The 16,572-nt window shown below is 38.7% G+C and overlaps 1 protein-coding gene across 4 annotated transcripts in view; it reads left to right on the forward strand.

Annotated features, from left to right (window-relative positions):
- The window catches only part of RAB18 (RAB18, member RAS oncogene family), a 35,176-nt gene that overhangs the window by 673 nt on the left and 17,931 nt on the right, over positions 1-16,572 (forward strand). For all 4 annotated transcript variants that reach the window (XM_005876551.2, XM_014547984.1, XM_014547985.1 and 1 more), the window contains exons 2-3: positions 5,162-5,217; positions 12,827-12,888. In XM_005876551.2, the coding sequence (XP_005876613.1) occupies positions 5,162-5,217; positions 12,827-12,888 (118 nt within the window). The remainder of the gene's footprint in view (positions 1-5,161; positions 5,218-12,826; positions 12,889-16,572) is intronic.

The following is a 16,572-nucleotide window of genomic DNA, read 5'->3' on the forward strand; positions in this document are numbered from 1 at the left end:
GGCCTCTGCCAGGCCCGAGTCCCGTGGATGGCTTTCCCGTCTGGCTCACCCTGAAAACAGTTCCCGGGGCCGGCCGGGCTGCTGGCGAGGAGCACAGGGCGTGGCGGGCAGGTTTGGGCCCGAGTCCGGCCGAGTTTAGGCCCGAGTCCTGCCGAGCGCGAGACCTTGTCTAGGCCCCTCGAGTTCAGGGGACCTGCCACCCCGCGAGTTAAGCATTGTAATGTGATCACTTTGGGATTTCTCTGGCCTTTGTCTAAATATGTAATGTTCTTCGCAGGAAGTTTCGTGGCACCTTAGGTCATATTCTTGGCCTATTTTGGTGCACCCCATTACGTGTGTGTGTGTGTGTGTGTGTGTGTGTGTGTGTATAAAATGAGTGAGCTGTGAAAGAACTCTTTGGTCTTCTGACTACTTGAGTCAATCCCTTTGGTCTAAGATGAGAGCTTAAGGTATAGGCCACCTTTGAAAATAAAGGGTAATCGTTAGTTCTCATTCTGCCGCATCATATAGAGGTAGAAGAACAAATTAGTGTGTGCCTTTTCTTCCTTGACACTTCCTTGGGGAAATAACATTGACAGTCGTTAGAGTTGAGTATAAAGTAAGATGTGGAGTTGGGTGGGTATTACAAGAGGGAAGTGATTTCATCCACGTCTTAGAACAAAGTTCTCCCCGTGAAGTTCTTGCCATTTGATTGTGAGTAGGTTATATTCTAGGGTGCCTTGATCTTTAAACAATATTCAAACTTCAGGAGTTGTAAGCAATTTCACAGTTTAGCAATACCTCCTGGTAAACTTATCTTTGAAGTTACTTCATAAAGTCTTACTTTTTTAGATACCTAAGTTTGACATCTTTTTCTGTAGTACATTCTGAAATTTTATATGTTTTTAAAACATGACAACACATTTTCATAGTTTTCCTCATTTAATGTACTCTGTATATACTGGACTAAGGGACTTGCACATAGGAATAAATTACTGAAACACTATGGGCTACCCAAAAACATTTTCATAGTTTTCCTCATTTAATGTACTGTATATACTGGACTAAGGGACTTGCACATAAGGAATAAATTACTGAAACACTATGGGCTACCCAAAAAGTATGGTGTGTGTGTGTGTGTGTGTTTAGGGCTGAATAAAATAATTTTATGATCACCATCTATTATGTTTGAGCTTTAAAAAGCTAGTTAACATATTGAATATTGTCTTAATAGGAATTCCATAGCCTTGTAACCTTTCTTTTTTTCTTGAGATCTGACTCTCATTTAAGTTAAGGCCTTTGAAATTGCTGAATTTGAAGTCATTAATAGTTGAATGTCATTTCATGTGATCCAACCTAATACATGGTTGGTTGGCACTTCTTCTAAATGTGTTGGATAGAAGACTAGTTAAGCTGTGTTATAATTTTCTGGAAGGTTAACTGGAAGTACAGTATTTACCTAATTGTGGTTCTTCCTCTTTAGAGTAAAATTTGTTAAGTGTAATTATTGGCTTTTTTGGTTCCCTTCTCTCATACAAACTTATTTGGATCTAATCTGCTCCCCAAATTTTTCTCAGTACTTCGTGGTGAGTTATCAATTGCTCACTACAAAGTTTTAACATTTTTAACTGTCTCTTTCAAGGGAGAATTGCATTTAGGAAGAAAGCTGGCTTATTTTTTCTAGCTAGATATACATTGTATATGTAATGTGTAATGGAAAACAACACTTATCTTTCTGGATAAGATGAGAATAAATAACTCTACTAAAATGGGAGCCTATGCTTTTTAAGGTGAGTTAGTACAAAACATATGTCATGGGTATAATCTTAAAGGCTTCTTCTAACCAGTAGTTCGTTTATATTTCTTTAGAGATTTAGAGTTAGTGGAAATGAGATATCACTTGTGTTGTTGAGAAATCATTGCACAACAAAGGATATCTTAACTAATTCAAATTAGTGGATTAAATTTTCAGTTTATTTCAGACTCTTGCAGTGTAATAAACATGTCTGTTAGCAACCAGGAGATTAGGATTAAGAAACTAGTGCTGCCACTTGGTGTGACCCCATGTGTGATACTTGAACACTCTGGACTTTCTTCATTTGAAAAATGAAGTTGGAATAGAAATCTCTCAAACCCTATTTAATGTTAAATGTATAAGATTCTTTGATTCTAGGGCTAGCCAGGGTGAAATAAAGATGTTGAAAAGTGTTTCAGAGACTAGAATGGATTCTAGAGATCTATTATCCAAGTTGCTGCCTCTCCTGTGTCCCTTGTATCCCCATCCTTTTTGGCTAATTTAACTTGTAAGTTGAGAAATGCAGATTACTTATCTCACTATCTATAATAATACTGGTCTATGCTAATTAGACCAGTATTCCTTCCAGATGTCCGTCCGGACAACCTTCCAGATGTCCTTCCAGACAACCTTCTGGACGAAGCTGGGGCTGCCAGGGAAGCCTGGGTCCTGGGTGCCTGCTGGCGGCCGGAGGGAAGCTGGTGCCAGCAGCCGGGGGAAGGAAGGCCTACTCTTGCACGAATTTCGTGCATTGGGCCTCTAGTTTATTATAAATTTGATCTCCTCTTAGTGGAGTGGTGGTAGTTACTCGTTCCATCTTTAGCTCTGCATGGGGAGTGTTTTGCTTCTTCTTTTTTTTAAATATGAAGGCATAGACATATATTCTTTAGAGCACTGGTTCTTAATCATTTTCAAGTTGTGGATTCCTTTCAAAATCCAATAGAGACATGGACTCTCTGCCTACAAGAATGCATGCATAGAATTTTGGATGCATTTTGAGCTACCAGTGTATCCCTGGCTAAGATCTGCTGATTTATATTAAGAACCTGTTTTAAAATTTGTTACTTTGCACCATACTAATTCCTTGCCTTTCCTGACAAAATATCATTGAAGACAAGGGATATTGTAAGAATTAGCAATTAACGTAAGAAAAACCCCTGGCTCCTTGTGTGGCACATTGTCTATGTTCAGTAAATAATAGCCAGTGCCATTGTTATTTATATTATTCAGGTATTGTCATTATTACTACGACTGCTGCTCTAAAAGGTTATGTTAACCTATGTTTTTGTAATATTTTCTGTGGTGACCAAGTATAGATACATGCCTTTTCTAATCTTAAATTATGGATAACTGAAATTTTTAATGACATTTTCACTTTTATTAAAGTTTAATGTTGCAGAGAGAAGAAAATTTTTGTAAGTATTTTAAGATTCTTAATTACTGCTCTCACCTAATTCATGTTGAAAGTAAGTAAAATTAGTTTTAGTCAAGTGGGCTCAATGTTAAGTAGAAAAATCTACAATTTGACTCTTCTTTGCTTTTTAGGTGCTGATTTTTATGGTAAACACAAGAAAGCAAAATTAAGAAAAGGACAGTTAATCCTTCAAATACAATCAATGATACTGGGCTTAGGAATTCTCAGGAGGCCACTATGTTTTGCAATATACTCTGTGGACCAAAAAAAAAAAAAAAAAAAAAAAATCTCTAACAGCAATAATTCCAGCCTATAGAAATATTTTTGTACAACTCAAGACATCTGATATCTGTTGCCTTGATTTTATTATTGCAAGCAGGTCAATAGAACAGTCTTGTCCTACTTTCGGAGGTAATGTGAGGGAAGATTGATTAACTGTATAAATCTAGGGCTTTAACAAAAGCTTAGGCTTTATTTTTGAAGAGCTTCTAATAACTGACCCTTCTGCCTCATCTACACTAATCTACACTAATAAAAGAGAAACATGGTAATTGGCGTACGACCGCTACCCTTCCCATTGGCTAATCAGGGAGATATGCAAATTAACTGCTAGTTCAAGGAATTAAAAGTATATGGCAGTTAGACTTCCCGGGTTTGAATCCTAGACTTTTCAATTATTACCCATTTGAGCTGAGACATTCTTTAATCTCTCTGTGCCTCAGTAGTCTAATTTACACAATCCTATATAATAAAAGGCTAATATGCAAATCTACCTAACAGCAGAACGACCAGTCACTATGATGCACACTGACCACCAGGGGCAGACACTCAACACAGGAGCTGCCCCCTGGTGGTCAGTGAGCTCCCACAGGGGGAGCGCTGCTCAGCCAGAAGCCGGGCTCACTGCTGGTGAGCACAGTGGCGGTGGGGGGAGCCTCTCCCGCCTCTGCTGCAGGCTGGCGGTAAGGAGCAAGGGGTCCCGGACTGCGAGAGCCCCGGACTGTGAGAGGGATGTCTTACTGCCGGCTTAGGCAGACATCCCCCGAGGTCCCAGACTGCGAGAGAGCGCAGGCCAGGCTGAGGGACCACCCCACCAGTGCACGAATCCGTGCACTGGGCCTCTAGTATTAAATAAAATAATCTTAGGAGATGTAAAATCTTAGAATATTCTTCTACACTGGTATTTTTTGCTTTCATTTCACCCCTTCCTTTTTAGTTTCTTTACCATTTCCTAGTTTAATTCTTCATTAATCTCTTACCATAACCATGGCAGTTGTCTTCTGTTGATTTTTCTACCTTTCTTTTTTTCTGGCATAACTTTTCAAAATGTAGAGCAGTTCTTGCCTTTTCCTTTTTAAAAAACTTCAGTAGCTCCCTATTGCCTACTTGATTTCACATACCCTGCATATCATTTGCCAGAATATATGTACTCTGGACATCTGCCCTCACTTTTTACTACTATATCTTTTTATCCCAATTAGGTAGTAGTCATACTATGTGTTACAAAATGCTAGACATTCACACCTTTCTGTTTTTATTTAAATTCAGAGTGGATTACACATCGTATTTTAAAAAAATTAATTTGTTGTATTTAGAGAGACTTATTTTTCTCCCTTTTGTCCATGTCAGTTAAAGCATCATATGTTGTTATATCATTTTCTCAGAAGTTTATACCAGGAAAGTTACAACAAACCTTTTCACACTTGGGGAATTATATAAGGAAGCATGGGGAATGTTTTCTAATATGAACTACTTTGTATTCTTTGTAAAGCATGGGGATTCTTTAATTACCTTTCCAATAATTTAATTCATCTGTGTATACCTGCACTGAGGTAATATTTTGGGAGCAGACCTACATCAGCTATTCTCATATGCATCTATTTGTGACTAAATATAACAACCATGAGCACATTTATCAAATGATTAGAAAGAAAAGTCAAATTTTTAATCTGTCTTTTTAACATCTCTTTTAGCCTGCTCTTGAGGTTCACAGATGATACTTTTGATCCAGAACTTGCAGCAACAATAGGTAAGCCTGTGTTTAAAAATTCAGTAGAAATGCCAAATATTATCTTGCCTTCAGGCTGTTTATTTATCTCTCCCTACCCTTCTTCCTCTACCCCATTACTTCTATGTCTGTTGAAATCTTATTTGTCTTCCAAAGCTTAACTTTGATGTCATTACATTTCTGAAGCCTTTGTAGCTCTCACCAAGTAAAAATAACTTTCTAATCTATTGTCTCATGACACTTTATTAACACTGTGTATAATATGCTTATCTGTAAACACAGTTTCATTCCTGTACTGTAGATGGTCTTTTATTCAGCAGCAGTCAATTATTAGAATATTTATTGTATGCCAGGCACTATCCTAAGAGGTGGGGTTATAATGATGAATAATACAGAGTTGGTCTCTATCATCATAGACCTAACAGTGTCACCTTACAGTAGAATGGGTTAATTTGGTATTTTTAGCATTACTACAGTATCTGGCATGAATTCTGAACTCAACATACTTATCAATATTAGTTATTAAAGATTGTTAGGAGCAGTGAAACCTGAATGCCTTTTTAAAATGAAATTTAGATTGCCTGAGAGTGACTTGTCGCATGAGCTTCTTAGAATATATGAAAAGATAGAGCTAAATATTTTGGTATTGTATGTTTAGGGGGTAGATGACATTATAACGATATCAAGAAATAGCTTGTCATAGTTGAAAGAGCTGTGTCAGAGCAAGATAGTAGTCTGGGCTCTGACTTGAAATAGTTGTGATCTTGAGCAAGGCATTTAACTTCATTGCCTTCATCTGTTAATGGAGAAGTTTTGGTGAGAGAGAGTACATTTTTCTTCCAGTTCTAAAATTTCATGATCTAATGAGTAGAATGTAGTAAGGATGATCCTAGCATTGTTGTTAGGGAAAATGGTTTCTCTGAACTGGCTTCATTTGTTTTCATTTATTGTGTGTCTGTTTATATTTATTTTTAATTGTTATTTTTTAATCCCGAAGGTATTTTTCCATTGATTTTTTTTAGAGAGAGTGGAAGGAAGGGAAGAGGTGACAGGGGTGAGAGAGAGAGAGGAAAGAGACATCGATGTGAGAGAGATACATCAGTTGATTGTCTTCCACACGAGTCCTGACCCTGCAACCCAGGTACACGCCCTTGACCTGGAATTGAACCCAAGACCCTTTGGTCTGCCGGCTGATGCTCTAACAACTGAGCCAAACCAGCCAGGGCTATATTTATTTTTTAAATAAAAGTTGTAAAAATGGTACAAAGAATTCCTGTATATCTTATTCAAATTCTCCAAATATTAATATTTATCACATTTGCTTTATCATTCCTTCTCTCTACATACAGTGTTCTTGTTTTTCCAAATTGTTTGAGAGTAAATTGCAGATTTTATGCCTTTAACCTCTAAATACTTTATTGTGTATTTCCTAAATGAACATAGATACAATTCTACTGTATACAGACAAATTTCATCAATTATCCCATTAATGTTTTATATAGTAAAAGTAAAAGAATTGTTTCTGGTCCATGATCCAGTCCAGGATCACACATTGGATTGAGTTGTGATTTCTCTTTAATTTCTTTTAATCCAAACAGTTCTTAAATCTTTATCTTTCATGGCTTTGACATTTTTTTTGAAATAATGTTTATTTTTCAATTACAGTTGACGTAAGTATTTATATTAGTTTCAGGTACACACCAGTGATTAGATATTACATAACTTACTGAGTGATCATCCAGCTAAATATCATACCCATCTGACACCATATATAGTTATTATATTATTAACTATATCCCCTATGCTGTACTTATCCCTATGACCATTCTGTAGCAACCAATTTGTACTTTTAATCCCTTCACCTTTTTTACCCATCTTCTTAACCCCCATCCCATCTGGCAACCATCAAAATGTTCTCTGTATCTATAATTCTATTTGTTTTGCGTGTTTATTTTTATTTTTTAGAGGCCTGGTGCACGAAACTCGTGCACTGGAGGGGGGGGGGGCATCCCCATCTGACATCATACATAATTATTACAATACTAGAGCCCCGATGCATGAAATTCATGCATGGGTAGGGTCCCTTGGCCCTAGGCCTTCCTTCCCTGGCTGCCAAGCTGCTGGACAGAGCCTTCCTGCCTTCTGCGCTGCCCCCTGGTGGTCAGCACACGTCACAGTAAGCGATTGAACTCCCAGTCTCCTGGTCGAACTCCAGAGAGGACACTTTGCATATTAGCCTTTTATATATAGAAGAAGATTATTGCTATTATGTAACTGAGATAGCATCAGATCCCACAGATTAAGGGTTCAGCCCTATGGGACTGCTCACTTCCCCTATTCCCACTTCATATGCCCACTCCCTCCTCCCCACCACTTCAGATGCCAGTGGAAATCCCAGGTTGTCACCTATGCTTCTGACTGACCAGCTATACACGGGGTGTTCCTACAACCCCCTCCTTGGTCTTAAGATATCAGTCACAAGTTCAAGTTGTCACCTGTACTTATGACTGATTGGCTATAAATCAGAGTTTCCCTGGAGTCCCTCCTCAGGTTCAATTAATTTGCTAGAGCAGCTCAGAGGAAACATTTTACTTATTAGATCAGTGGTTTATTATAAAAGGAACAGGCAGATGGAAGAGATGCATAGGGAAAGATGTGTGGGAAGGGGTTACAGAGCTTCCATGCACCACTCTTCCCAAATCTATGTGTTCACCAACCCGGAATCTTTTTTTTTTTTTAAATATATTTTATTGATTTTTTACAGAGAGGAAGGAAAGGGATAGAGAGTTAGAAACATCGATCAGCTGCCTCCTGCACACCCCCTACTGGGGATGTGCCCACAACCAAGGTACATGCCCTTGACCAGAATCGAACCTGGGACCCTTGAGTCCGTAGGCTGATGCTCTATCCACTGAGCCAAACCGGTCAGGGCCCCGGAAGCTCTTTGAACTTCCCTCCTTTTGGGTTTTTATGGAGGCTTTATTACATAGGCAACATTGTTTAAATCATTGACCATTAGTGAGTGATTTAACCTCCAGCCCTTCTCCCCTCCCCAGAGGTCAGGGGTAGGTCTGAATGTTCCAATCTTCTAATCACAAGGTTGGGTCCCCTGGAAACCAGCCCCCATCCTTAGGTAGAGTCTAAAAGCCTCTTCATAAACATTTCTGCAAAGAAGCTTTTAGAATTTTTAAAAAAAGATTTATTTTAGAGAGAGAGGAAGGGAGAGGGAGAGAGAGAAACATCGACTCACTGCCTCCCACATATACCCCAACTAGGGATAGAGCCTGCAACCTGGGCATGTGCCCTTTTGATGTACTGGGTGATGATCCCCAACCAACTGAGCCACACTGGCCAGGGCAAAGCTTTGGGAATTTTTATAGAGCTTGTATTGAATCTGTAAATTGCTTTGGGTAGTGTTGTCATCTTAACAATGTTAAGTCTTTCAATCATGAACACAACATGTCTTCCCACTTATTTATATCTCATGTCTTCTTTAATATCTTTCAGCAGTGTTTGTAGGTGTCCGTGTGTAATTTAACCTCCTTGGTTAAATTTATTCCTAAATATTTTATTCTCTTTGATGTTATTGTAAATGGAATTTTAAAAAAATATTCTTTTTGGATTGCTCATTGCTAGTATATGGAAATGCAGCTGATTTTTTTAAAAAATATATATTTTTATTGATTTCAGAGAGGAAGGGAGATGGGGAGAGAGACAGAAACATCAATGATGAGAGAGAACCATTGACTGGCTGCCTCCTGCATGCCCCACACTGGAGATCGAGCCCGCAACCCAGGCATGTGTCCTTGGCCAGAATTGAACCCGGGACCCTTCATTCCGCAGGCCGACACTCTACTCACTGAGCCAAACCAGTTAGGGCAATGCAGCTGATTTTTGTGTGTTGATTTTGTATTCTACAACTTTGCTGTATTCATTTATTAGTTCCTTTTTTGTGTACGTGTGGAATAGAATCATTAAAATTTTCTACATATTACGAGTATGTTGTCTGTGAACAAAGATAATTTTACTTCTTCCTTTCCAATTTGAATGCCTTTTATTTCCTTTTTCTTTCCTAATTGTCTGGCTAGAATTTCCAGTACTCTTGTAGAAGTGGTGAGCTGACAGGGCAAGCTTCCATGTTAGCGAACATTTGGAGGTGCTGGGAGTATGGTGAGCTTGGAGGAGGGCATGGCATGGAAGCCCTTTGCCACTTCGCACCATACCTTTTCCTATGCATCTCTTCCATTTTGCTGTTCCTGGGTTGTATCCTTTTATAATAAAACTAGTGACCCAGTGCACGGATTTGTGTACATGGAAAGAAAATTAATTAGAAGATGGCCGGCGGGGTAGGACTGGGCGAGATGGGCTGGACACGCCCTGGAGCCAACCTCCCATGGTCTCTCCCTGGGATCTGCGGAGTGAGCGGGGTCCCTCTGGCAGGTGGGGTCCCTCGGCCTGGCCTGCAGGGATCGGGCTGAAACCGGCTCTTCAACATCCCCCTAGGGGTCCCGGAGTGCGAGAGGGCACTCCCGGCTGAAACTGGCTCTTCAACATCTCCCAAGGGGTCCCGCGGAGTGCGAGAGGGCACTCTGCAACGTTGCTGTTGTGCAGGGTGTGGAACGCAAATGCAAGTGTGGAGTAAACCAGATTTGGGGCCAACAGTGCCCCAGCAACAACATAACCCACGGCCGAAGGTGGAATCGTGCTGTCCGCGAGGAATCAGGCTCCCTCCTCTCTGGTTTCAGGGTGCGTCACCTGAGAACTGCTGCTGCCAACTCACTGCAGCTCGGCAGCTCCTATGTTGAGCGTCTGCCCCCTGGTGGTCAGTGCGCATCAGAGGAAACCAGATTTGGGGCCAACAGTGCCCCAGCAACAACATAACCCACGGCCGAAGGTGGAATCGTGCTGTCCGCGAGGAATCAGGCTCCCTCCTCTCTGGTTTCAGGGTGCGTCACCTGAGAACTGCTGCTGCCAACTCACTGCAGCTCGGCAGCTCCTATGTTGAGCGTCTGCCCCCTGGTGGTCAGTGCGCATCATAGTGACTGGTCGGACGGTCAGACACTTAGCATATTAGCCTTTTATATATATAGATGATAATCTAGTAAGCAAACCGTTTTCCTGTGTTCTGTGAGCTACTATCACAAATTAATCGAATTGAGGAGGGGATCATGGGACCCTCTGATTTATAGCCAATTGGTCAGAAGCACAGATAACTTGGATTTGTGATTGGCATCTGAAATGAGGGTAGCAGTCTTGTGGAACTGAGCCTTTGCTCTGTAGGATCTGACTCTAATTCCAGTTAGGTAGTATCAGAGCTGGATTGAATTGTAGGACACCCCACTGGTGTCCCTGGAGAGTTCGAGAATTGCTTCTTACAGCGCACATATCTGTAAATGTTCATTGTTGTACTAGAGGAGAAACACGGGAGTGTTTTTTCCCTATAAATTCTGCTTCTATTATGAGCTCCTTGTTATCCACCTGAAGAGGTTGGAAAGACAGTTTAATCAAATCTAGTTAGAAGTCGGCAAAATCAAATTTATCAAAAAGATTCCTACTGCTGCCACCAATGAAAACTAATTAACAGCTACTTGGAAACCAGCCTTGATGAAGAAACAATTTAAACATATGAGAGCTAAAGAGCTCAATGTCAGCACATGAGAATCACCAGAGGAGACAAGGGAAGATGAATGGGGGACTCGAGGGGTCTGAATCCAGATGAGGTGCTCTGTCAGGCTAACAGTGTCTGTTGACTTTGATGGTAGGATTTAAGTGGGCAGTTTCCTGAAGTGTGTTCTCTGTAACTTTCAGAAATAATATGTTAGAAGAATATCTAGGAGACAATTATCGACATGCAAATTACACATTACAGAGAAAGGAATTAGGCTTTCCACAAACATGCAAAAACAGGAAATTATAAAAGAGGAAGGAGATTCGGGGAGGAGGAAAACAAACATTCTGGGAACAATGAATTTCTTTTAACCAGTAGTTAGCAGAAAGGCCAGCATTCCCCTGATCATTCTGTCTGGGGATATTAAGGGGGAAAACAAAAGTTCTTCCCTATCTGAAAAACCTTGAGAATTTAACTGTAGAATATGTATGACAGGCTATCTCTCCCTAGTGTCTACCAATGGCCTTCATTTAGTACCTGCACCAAGTCAGAACCCTTTCTGTCATATGGATTTTCTTAGGTTTTGTTTTATTTTTTAAAATGATATGAATAAAATGTAAGTAATTTCATATTTTTTATGTAGATGGTGTGGCGTAATTTCTTTTTATTTTTTTTTAATCTAGAACCTGGTGAATATCAGATTATTTAACATGGGATTTTTTTCTTTGTTTTTTGTTGTTGTTGTTGTTTTTGACTGTAAAGAAACTAAGGTTTTCCTTGGACTACGTAATTGGCACTATCCTTTAACTAATGGTTGCACATCATTCTAGGCATGACTTTATCAACTGCTTTATCACTCTAGCCCAATACACCAAACTTTCTTTTCTTAATCTTTGGCACACAGAAAAACCTGGCATAGAACACATTTTGAAATGCATTTTTAATACCTTATTTGTATATGTAGTGAATTACCGGAAATCATCTAAGAATTACTAATATATATTTTTTTATTGATGACAGGTGTTCTATTAAGCATTTAGTATATGAGGGTGCTATTCATCTTAGCTGTGGCTTTCTGAATTAATTGTGACAAGCAAATAAGTAAGATCTTTTGTAAGTTTTTTCCCAAGCCTCTTGAGCTAATGTTTTCCCTCTGGCCAGTTGGGTAGACAGCATATTATTTTTGATCCTATTTAAAGATATATGGATACTGTTCATTTAAACCAGATGGCATGTGACAATTCCTTTTCCTGAAAAGGAGGTTGTTTTTGGTTGCTGTAGTAAAATCTCATGTGACTTCTTATGAAGCTCTTCTCGTTACATAAATTAATACCAATAGAAGATTTTTACAGAACTTTGAACATCCCTCTTGCACGAATGAAGATTCTTAATGGGTTGGGCACAAATGTTTTGGTGTGTAAATTCTCTTTTGGAAATTGTGCCGTAGCAAGTAATCATTGATAAGGTTATATAAAACTAATATTGTTTTATAGGATAAAAACAAAGAAAGAATTTACAAGACAAGGAGTGTGAACGGCTCTTTTATATTTTTACCAGTCCTCCAAGTTGCTTACAGTCAGAATCCGAGTTTGGGGTTGGTCAGCTATGAACAGTACTCTTAATATAGTGTGTAGATGCTTTGGGAACCTCTGAAAATTGCCCGGCTCCACAGTCAGCCATAGATAAGTCTTTTTTACATTAGCACTGTGAATATTCCAACTCTTGGCTATTAATGTGCATATTTAATGCCCACCTTACATTGAATTTTATTTTTTCAATAACATTTTTATTTTTTCAAGAAGTACAGGTAGGTGAATGTTTGAATTCTTCAAGCATCTGGTTTTCATTTATCCTAACTAAATCATAAGGTGCTGAAATTTAGTGACACTTTTATCTTTACGTCCATAACTCTAAGGACTTTGGGTGTAAATTAGGGCATTTGATAAAGTGACTTTTTATAGGTAATTTATTTTAAAAATATATTTTACTGGGATTCTTACCAAAATTTTTATTTTTTTCAAGGTGTTGACTTTAAGGTGAAAACAATTTCAGTGGATGGAAATAAGGCTAAACTTGCAATATGGGTAAGAGTTTTTAAAATGTATTTCTATGAATATTAAACTGTACTTTTTAAAGAAGCAGATATTGATGTATGTAGTGTTCTTGAGGTCTTGTATTATATAACTTTTGGGAAATATGTTGATTAATGATAAGCAATAAATAGTTATAATTGGGTAATTAGGTAAAGGCTTATTTTACTTAAAATTTTAAAATATATAGTCCCTTCTGAATATCGAATAACAGAACAAAATATTAAAAAAAATCATCTTGCCTGTCAGAATCATTGTTATTGAATGTATTTCTTTAAAGTTCTAAAAAGGCAGCTTAGACTGAACTAACATAACATAAAGGCAGTTACTGGGGTGAAGGGGAATGGAGTCATAATTTTTCATGTTTGTTAGTATAAATATTTATAAAATTTGAATTTGCCAACTTTGGGTTTGTTTGTTATGTCTGTCCATCTTTCTTTTCTCTTTTTTCTTTCTTTTTACCTGAAGATATGTTTTGTTGATCTAGAGATATGGGAAGTGGGGGAGAGAGAGTGAGAGAGAGAGAGAAGCATTGATGTATGAGAGAAATAGCAATCAGTTGCCACCAGTAGTCGCCCCTATCGGGGACCAAATCTGCCACCTAGGTATGTGTCCTGACCAGGAGTCAAACTGGCAACCTTTCAGGATGATGCTCCAACCAACTGAGCTACACTGGCCAGGGCTGGGTTTATTTTTTCATACTAATGCCCAGTCGTTACATACTGGCTCTTTTTTTCATTTGCCTGTGCACCACACTATTCTGATCACATTGCTCTGCTGAAAAACCTTCTTCATGGTATTGCTGAATCCTTTATTTTTTAAAATTTTTTACTGAATTTATTGGGATGACATTAATTAATAATGTTATGTAGGTTTCAGATGTACAATTCTATAATACATCATCAGTATATTGTATAGTGTGTTCCCCACCCAAAATCAAGCCTCTTTCCATCACCATTTATCCCCCTTTTACCTTCTATCTCCTCCACCCCCCCCTTTTTTCCTCTGATAATCAACATATTATTGTCTGTGTCTATGAGTTTTTCTTTTTTCTTAATCTTTTCATCTTTTGACTGGGCCCCCACCACAAACAACCTCCCCATGTGACAGCTGTCAGAGTGTTCTCTGTATCTATGAGTTTGCTAGTTTATTTTGTTCACTAGATTCCACATATAAGTGAAATCATATCGTATTTGTCTTTCTCTGAGTGGCTTATTTCACTTAGCATAATACTCTTCAGGTCCATTCATGCTGTCACAAAAGGTAAGACTTCCTTCTTTTTTATGACTGAGTAGTATTCCATTGTGTAAATGTCCCCTGCTTTTTTTTTTCACTCATCTACTGATGGGCTGCTTCCAAGTCTTAGCTATCTATATATATAAAAGGCTAAGTTGACTTGCGCATGCGTGATACATATAAAGCTCTCAGTGGCACCAATTGCACGCGTGTCATTGTCGATCGTGAATTTGGTTGACCCTTCTATTATAGAAAAAGGGTGAATAATGATATTAAAATATTTCTTCTAGTTAATTTCCTTTCAATGTGCACGAATCTGTGCACCGGGACACTAGTTGTAAATAACGCTACAATGAACACAGAGGTGCATATACTCTTTTGAATTAGTGTTTCAGGTTTCTTTGGATATTATCCCAGAAGTGGAATCCCTGGCTCTTACAGCAGTTCCATTTTTAACTCTTTGAGGAAACTTCACACTGTTTTCTACTGTGGCTATACCAATCTGCATTCACACCAACAGGGAATGTAGGTTCCCTTTTCTCCACATTCTTGCCAACAGTTGTTTAATGATTTATTGATGATAGCCATTCTGACAGGTGTGAGGTGATATGTCTTTGTCGTTTTAATTTGCATTTCTCTGATGATTAGTGATGTTGAGTACCTTTTCATGTGTCTGTTGACCATCTGTATGTCTTTTTTGGAGAAAGGTCTATTCAAGTCTTTTGCCCATTTAAAAAATTGTATTGTTCATTTTTTTGGTGGTGGTGTATAAGTTCTCCCATTCATTAAGTTGCCTTTTCACTTTGTTGATGGTTTTTTTTTTTTTTGCTGTACAAAAACATTTTAATTTGATATAGTTTCTTTTTTTACATTTTTCTTTTGTTTCCCTTGCCCTAGGAAATATATCAGAAAAAAATATTACTAAGAAAAATGTCTGAGACTTTACTGCCTATGTTTTCTGTTAGGATTTTTATAGTTTTGAGTCTTACATTTAAGTCCTTAATCCATTTTGAGTTTATTCTTGTGTATGGTGTATGAAGGTGGTCTAACATTTTTTGTATGTTATCTGTCCATCTTTCTTTTTTAAAAAATCTTTATTGTTGAAAGTATTACATACCCTTCCCCCCACCCCCATTGACCCCTTCCAGCCGACCCTTGCCCCCCGTCCAATTTTCTTAACACCATTTATTAAATAGACATCTTTATTCTACTTTACATTCTTGCCTGCTTTATCAAATGTTAATTAACCATAAGTAGTGGGTTTATTTCTAGGCTCTCTATTCTGTTCCATTGATCTATATTTTATGCCAGTCCCATGCTGTTTTGATTAGGGCTTTGTGGTTTAGTTTGATGTCAGGTAGCATGATTTTTCCAACTTTGTTCTTCTTTTTCAAGATTACTGTTATTCAGGGTCTTTTGTGGTTCCATGTAAATATTTTTGTATATTTGTTTTAGTTCTGTGAAATATGCCATTGGTATCTGATAGAATTGTGTTGAATCTATAGATTGCTTTAGTTAGCATGGACTTTTTTTTCCCTCAGTCCTCACCCGAGGATATTTTTCCATTGATTTTTAGGGAGAGTGGAAGAGAGACGGAAAGAGGGAGAGAAATATTGATGTGAGAGAAACACATCAATTGGTTGCCTCCTGTACACGCCCCAACCAGGGCCTGGACCAGGGAGGAGCCTGCAACTGAGGTCGGTGCCCTTGACTGGAATCGAACCCAGGACTCTTCAGTCCACAGGCTGACGCTTTGTCCACTAAGCCAAGCCAGCCAGGGCAACATGGACATTTTAATGATGTTAATTCTTCCGATCCATGAACATGGTATATGCTTTCACTTATTTGTATCTTCTTTCGACGCTTTTTTCAGTGTCTTACAATTTTTTGAGTACAGGTCTTTTAACACCCTTCATTAAATTTATTTCTAGGTGTGTTTTCTTATGCAATTGTAAATGGAATTTTTTTCTTAGTTTTCCTTTCTGATAGTTTATAATTGGTGCATAAAAATGCAACTGATTTCTAAATATTTATTTTGTATCCTGCTAGTTTACTGAATTCATGTGTCACCTAGTTTTTTTTGGTAGGGTCTTTAGGCTTCTCTATATACAGTATCATGTCATTTGCAAATAATGACAATTTTACTCCTTTTCCATTTGGATGTCTTCTATTCCTTCTTGTTTGATTGCCAGTACTATCCTATATAATAAAGAGGGAATATGCAAATTGACTGTCACTCCGCCACAAAGATGGCTGCACCCACAGCTGAGGCCAAGTTCCCATAACGAGCCTTAAGGAGCAATCAGGGACCTGAGACTGTGTGCCCCCTCCCCCCCGTGGGGCTTGACAGGGGACCTCAGGCCGTGCCCTCTGCCCTGGTGCCAGGCCAGGGGACCTGAGGCCATGCCCCTCCCGCCCGGTGCCAGGCCAGGGGACCTCAGG

This window comes from Myotis brandtii, unplaced genomic scaffold, assembly GCF_000412655.1.
Source record: "Myotis brandtii unplaced genomic scaffold, ASM41265v1 scaffold49, whole genome shotgun sequence".
Lineage (NCBI taxonomy): Eukaryota > Metazoa > Chordata > Mammalia > Chiroptera > Vespertilionidae > Myotis > Myotis brandtii.